Genomic DNA, 6,481 nt, shown 5'->3' with positions numbered 1-6,481 from the left:
TGCTGATGAGTAGAATGAATTGCTCAGGGTGATCATCAGGATCATCCTCAACTCGTCAACTTGAGTATCAACACATATCATCACCCCTGTTCTGGATAATACATTCCGGTGTAAAACGATACAGAACTCCTATGAAAGTCTTTCCCAAATGAATAACTACAAAAGGTTTGGCATATTTTCGGGTATATCGGTAGCAATAAACGGGCAAGGAGCACTTGGAACATGCAGACGACTTGCCGTTCGGATCTTAAATGGCATAGGAGCGGTGCTGATTGACTCCCAACACCAAACTCACGTTACGGACCCGACAGAATTGGGCAGACACAAAAGGGGGTACCAAACTCACATTGTGGATCCGAAGATATTTTGGCAGGCACAAAAGGGAACAAGGTTTATGCCAAAAACAAGAAACCTTTGTAGAGCCTAACCATTTGGCAGAAATTTGGGGTGTAACCGTGTAAGATATCAATACATAAAAGCACTCGTAAATCGTAATCTCAATCCTTTGATCCGAAGAGCTAGCAGCAGTAGGAAAAGAAAATGCCAAAAGAAAATCCTGTAAAATTCGTTCCCGTTCTATTGTTAAAGGCAGTTTTAAAATGGGCAAAGAGCACTCGGCTCAAAGCAGGGTATAAAACACCAGATAACAGATGCTAGCAAAAATAGTTACTAAAACACAACTTCATAGAAGTGACCGGTTTGAGAAAAAAATTAACTGAAATTAAAAGAAACAGCCGCCCGCGTTTTAGCAATTCCAGAATACGAAATGCTGCAAAGTCATTTCCAACGAATATATCTAATAAAAATATCGGCGATTTCTCGAATAAACCGTCAGTGTAAAGTGTAATTGGCAAAAGCACTGCGAGCAGGCTGTAAAATTGCTATACTGATTCTGAAACTGCATATGAGTATGTAAAATTGCTGTACTAATTCTGAAACTGCATATGAGTGATATGCATGAACAGACACTGAACTCGGTAGCATTACATGGATCACAAAATCAGTGAGGCTGCTAGCTGAGCATATCCTATATATCCTGTTCCATCCTATTCCCAGCCATGCCCATGTAACCTACAACAGTGCTATGACTCTAAACCCTGGCGGTATGAACAGCTCCAGCTATAAGTTGCTAACAGTAACATATTGTACACAAGGCCCATCCTAACTGATCGATTGCCTCCACTTCACGCATTAAAAGTCCCAAAATTCACCTTCATTCATGGCTAATGGCCTCATCTGTAATCATGTAATGCACGGCCGATCCATGATAATGCCGACAAAAAGCACTGCACGAAATTCCTCATCTGCACGGAAAGTTTCAGGGAGAAGGAACAGTGAGGGAGTTACTCTAGGCCGGTGATCATCACGAGCGCCTCCACCTTGCGTGGAGGAGAATTAATTCGTGAGGTGAGGTGAGGTGGGGGCTTACGGCGAGTCGTCGTCGTCGTCGTGGCCGTGGTGGTGGTCGTGGCGGAAGGCCATCTTGGCGGTGTCCTTCCAGAGGGACGCCTCCATCTCCTTGTCGAAGAGCCGCTTCTCGGCGCGCCGCAGCGCGGCCTCCAGCTCCTCGATCCGCTCCTGGTTCCTCTGGTGGAGCAGCTCGTGCAGCCTCCTCTCCAGCTCGATGGCCGAGACGCCGTGGTACCGATCAGCGTCGTCGTCGTCCTCCTCCTCCTCGTCGTCGTTGTTGTTGCCATGGTCGTCGTCGTCGTCGTCGCCGAGGTCGCTCTCGAATCCCTGCCGGCAGTCGGCAATGCCGTCCTCGTCGTCGTCCGACGGCTCTGCTCCGCCCTCGTCGCGCCCCTCTCCCGTCGAAAACGGCGGCGTGTCCTGGCCGTAGCGGGCGCGAACGCGCTCGAGCTCCGCGTGGAACTCCTCCTCCAGCACGTCCATCCTCCTGCGGCTCGCCGCCTCCATCTCCGCGCCGGAGGACGAGGCGACCTGATGCCGATGGTGACGGCGACGATGGTCCTCGCACCGGGCGGTCGCGGCCTGCGGTTCGTTCCCGTCCGTGAGGCAGCTCGACGCGGCGGACTCGGGGTTGAGGGCCCCCGACGCGTCGTCGTCGCCGCCGCGGGCGTTGGCCGTCGCCATGGCCTGCTGGCCTTTGAAGTCCCTGATCAGCGCCTCCATCTCGGCCCTCACCCTGGCCATCTTGTTGAACTCGTCGGACGTCTTGGCCAGCAGGAACACCAGGCTCAGCCCGACGCCCAGGCCCGACGGCCTCGTCGTCTCGCCGCCGCCGCCGGCCGCCGCCGCTGGAATCGGAAAATTGTTCGTGACGGGCTCGACAACAAACTAAATTCGATCGACTGCCAGAATACTACTGCGAAGTGAGATTTCGAACGAACGAACGTACCTGAGGCAGAGGCACCCGAGGCGTCCCGCGGCTCGCCCTCCTCTTCCGCGGCGACGATCTCGTCATCGACCACCGCCGTGGGCGGCCGCCCTTTGCCGTCGCCGGCGCGGGCCTTGCCGCCGAGCCTGGCGAGCCGCGCCCAGCGGAACCTGGGCAGCAGCGACCTGGCCGCAGCCAGCGCCCTGGGCGTCGCCGGGGCGGCGGACGAGGGCCCCGCGACCCCGAACTCCTCGCCGTCGTTGAGGTAGTCGAGGATCCTCCGCCTGCTCGTCCCCTCGGCGGCCGCAGCCATCGGGACCCGCGCCGACCGACCGACCGGCAGAGCGGAAGACGCGAATGTCGAACGAATGTGGAAAGGAAAGCCGGGTCGTGGCCTCGGATTCCTGGGCCGGCCGAGGTGGAGCGGAGCGGAAGGGGCAAAGCGGTTTTCAAACGGGGGCCGGTCGCGGTCGTGAGGGGAGGTCACGGCGGGGCCCGCCGACAGCGACTTGTCTAATACTCTCTCTCTCTGTTTATTTATCCTCTTTTAATAAAAACTTATCTGGGGTCCGATGGATGGATGTATATGGACGCAGTGTCAGACGATGATGAGATGGCAACGATTATTCATTTGACGGATGGCATATGATTATTTATGGCGACCTTGTTTGCCTAACTTTAAAAGATGGCATGGCATGATCTGCAGGTAGGTCAGGTGTTGCGCGCTCCGAATTGAATCGTTGTCATTTTGTCTCTGTCGGCTGCCGCTGCCTGCATTTCGCACTTGGCGATGCTGATCTCGCACAACGACTAGGTGGCCGACGACACGCAACCGAGGCTCATCAGCTCGGCGCCTAAGGTCCCCGGCTGGCCTCATCGAGATCTCGTCGAGATCACGGGAGACACGCACGCAAACGCCAAGCAAGCCACCAACGCAAGACCCAAGCGATCATGACCTCCAATCATCATTCATCATAGTTGCCATTGGACCCCATACGTTTTGTGTAGTGTCTAAGAGGATCAACCCGCATGCCTACGTGTGGGCAAAATAACTAGCGCCCACACGTTTTTTTTTCCGCGGCTCCTCCCACACGCCTACGTGTGTGCAAAATGAATAACGCCCACACGACCTCTCTCAGCCACCTACCTCACGGTCCCGCACGCCCTGCGTACCCGCAGTTGTTATGGTCCGGACCCTCTTCAATGTCCGTTTAACTGCAATTGCCATGTCGCTGAACTACAATTGCCAACTGCAGTTGTCATCTCAGGTCAACTGCCAGATGCCATTTTGAATAACTGCAACTGTTGCTATATATGGTCTGGTTTACTATAGTTACCATGATTTGAAAACTTTAGGAGCGCCACCTACTAACACTAGGCAGTTGTCGTGTATGGTCTGCTTTACTATATTGTCATTATTTGAAAACCTTAAAAGTTGCCACCTAGTAACACTAGTCAGTTGCCGTGTAGCGAAAAATAACATGTTTCGGGTAAAGAGAGAGTTGACATCTGCTTACAAGCACACTAGGGCAGTTGCCGCGTACCCTGTAAAAACACATGGCAACTGACATGTTCGAATAAAAAAGAAGGAAGTTACCATCTGCTTACAAGCACACTAGAATAGTTGCCATGTATATTGCAAAACATATGCAACTGGCAGTTTTGGATGTGGGAGAGGAGACAGGCGTGTGGGCGAGATGACAAATACCCATGCACAAGCCCTTATGCGTGAATAAAAACAGACGTGTGGACGAACTGCTAAACGCCCACACACCGGCTCCCGTGTGATGAAACGAACGTGTTGGCGACCGGATGAATGATCACACACCAACCCAGTCCTACGTGACACCATAAACATGCCAAAATTCGTGCAACCACAGACAGACGTGAATCCACACGTGTGACGAGATGCAAACGTCCACATGAGCGTTAGTATTTCCGTTGCCTTTTCCCGTTAGAAAGAAGCAATCCAGGCAGCCAGGGTATATACTCCCATCCCATTTGAGCGGCCGGCTCCCGTTCGAATCGAATCGCCGGCCCGTTGGCGAGACCAAGTATACGTACGTACGTATGTGTAGTATATATACTCCATGATAGGGATGTCGTGAGGACAGGCGACCTAGCTAGCCGCGGCAGGCGGCAGCAAAATTTATGAAGGGGAGGATGCTGCCATGCGGTACGGGTCCGGACGCGAGACAAGACGGGGCGCGACGGCCGACGACGGGACAGCGTATCTCTTCTCCGATGGGCACCGCTCAACTCACTCACCGCTGACACGACTACAGGAGTAATATAATCTAGTAACGACCGTTGAGCGATTCAGCCACGTCGGAGTGGAGCGGAGGAGAACATCGGCCGGTCTCGAGATGGTTCCGACGCCATTTTCTTACTCGGAAGATGCTCGCTCGGTTGGGTCGTGGATCGGTTAAGCTGTGCGTCGTCTGCGGGCGGCGCGACAGGCGGAAGAGGACAGCGGCGGCGGATGGGGCAGGCTGCCTGCCGCAGGAACAACAAGAAGCCATGGGCGCGGAGTCTTTGCGTGCGTGCGTACGCCGCCTGTGTCCTGCGCTGCGTACGTGTGGCAGGAATGCGCCGTGCCGAGGCGTCCGCGCGAACTCTTCTGATGTGGTGGCCATGGGATGGGATCCAGCGTGGCATGACATGACAGCCTCACGGCGAATGGACTGGTTAGTATTTTAGTACAAACTAGTATCTGCAGTGGATAAGAACAAGGATTTTGTCCTTGTGTGCCCAGTTGGCCTTATTTAATTCATGGGCTGCCCTGTCGAAGGCTCGAAGCCAAGGAATGAGGAGACTGTAGGTGAAGCAAATGACAAGCAGGTGGTCGTGCCGGAGTGGTTATCGGGCATGACTAGAAATCATGTGGGCTTTGCCCGCGCAGGTTCGAATCCTGCCGACCACGCCCTTTTTTCCTTTCCATTTCCCTGGCTTGTGTGGGTCTCTCACAACTCCAACAGACCATGCAACAATCCTAGGCTTTCTGCTACAAGAAAAACTATCCAGGGCCATTCTCTCTTTTTTTTTAAAAAAAAAAACAAGGGGCGAAGACTCGTCCCCAACGCCTTAAGCACCAGGGAGGGTATCATCACCCATATGCACCCCCTCCCCTTTTTCCTTTCCATTTCCCTGGCTTTCGTTATTTCCTTTTTAGCTTTGCACATGGGTGCTTCGCCTAACTGGGTCGTACCTTCTCTTTTAGACAAAACAGGTCCGTTCCTTTTTTCTTTAAACAAAACAGGGCCTTACCTGGTTGACAGACATCTGGTTGCTACATGGGCCTCACAATGCAGCCTCATTGTGTTTGTCTCTCACAACTCCAACATACCATGCAACAATCCTAGGCCTTCTGCTAAAAGAAAAACTATCCAGGGCCATTCTCTTTCTTTTTTATAAAAAAAATCAAGGGCCGAAGACTCGTCCCCAACGCCTTATGCACCAGGGAGGGTAGCATCGCCCATACGCACCCCCCCTTTTTCCTTTCCATTTCCCTGGCTTTCATTATTTCCTTTTTTGCTTTGTGAAAGTGCGTTACGTCGACTAGAGGGGGGGTGAATAGGCGATTTTTATGAATTCTTCACTGAGGAATTTCAGGGTGAGGAAATTTCTAAGCGAAGAACTACATGCAGCGGAATAAGTACTCATGTATAAGCATAACAGAACAACAACATAGTCATCATGATGAAATGAAAGACAAACACAGAGTACAGAAAGCGTAAACACAGGATAAGCATGATGAAGACAAACAAACTGAAGAATTAGGATTGAGGAATTTAGAGAAAGTCTTCAGTCAAAGTCTTCAAACAATAATGATCAGGTACATCAACACATAACTGAGGAAATGAAAGGGTTGAGAAAATAGAACCAGTAGGCTTGATGAAGACAATGATTTGGTAGACCAGTTCTAACTGCTGTGACAGTTGTACGTTTGGTTGGAGCGGCTGAATATTTAAACTCGAGGACACACAGTCCCGGACACACAGTCCTCACCGTATTCTCCTTGAGCTAAGGTTACGTAAATTTTGCCCAACAGTAGTGATAAGTCTTTACAGGTGACTTTCAAACCTTCACAGACTTGGTCACTCGGCAATCCACAATTCCTCTTGGATGCTCAGACCATGACGC

General features: G+C 52.0%; 1 protein-coding gene and 1 non-coding gene across 2 annotated transcripts; one reads left to right on the top strand and one right to left on the bottom strand.

Annotated features, from left to right (window-relative positions):
• Window positions 1–905: 905 nt before the first annotated feature.
• Window positions 906–2,780, bottom strand: LOC123162079 (uncharacterized). Its single transcript, XM_044579880.1, has 3 exons — window positions 2,360–2,780; window positions 1,430–2,258; window positions 906–1,304 (listed from the first exon to the last, which is right to left on the bottom strand). Exons 1-3 carry the CDS (start codon window positions 2,649–2,651, stop codon window positions 1,301–1,303), a joined length of 1,125 nt encoding a protein of 374 aa, XP_044435815.1. The 5' UTR covers window positions 2,652–2,780; the 3' UTR covers window positions 906–1,300.
• A 2,399-nt stretch (window positions 2,781–5,179) lies between these two features.
• Window positions 5,180–5,261, top strand: TRNAS-AGA (transfer RNA serine (anticodon AGA)). The gene has a single exon. It is a non-coding gene; the product is annotated as a tRNA-Ser (tRNA).
• The last annotated feature ends 1,220 nt before the right edge of the window (window positions 5,262–6,481 follow it).

Source organism: Triticum aestivum, chromosome 7B (assembly GCF_018294505.1).
Source record: "Triticum aestivum cultivar Chinese Spring chromosome 7B, IWGSC CS RefSeq v2.1, whole genome shotgun sequence".
Lineage (NCBI taxonomy): Eukaryota > Viridiplantae > Streptophyta > Magnoliopsida > Poales > Poaceae > Triticum > Triticum aestivum.
This window is presented reverse-complemented; position numbering and strand designations above follow the sequence as displayed.

What these genes read in the sequence shown, in the direction of transcription:
- LOC123162079 (XM_044579880.1), bottom strand. Translation starts at nt 2,651, where the DNA reads ATGGCTGCGGCCGCCGAGGGGACGAGCAGGCGGAGGATCCTCGACTAC. An exon ending in CTCGGGTGCCTCTGCCTCAG is followed by an intron (nt 2,259 to 2,359) that starts GTACGTTCGTTC and finishes TTCCGATTCCAG; the next exon opens with CGGCGGCGGCCGGCGGCGGC.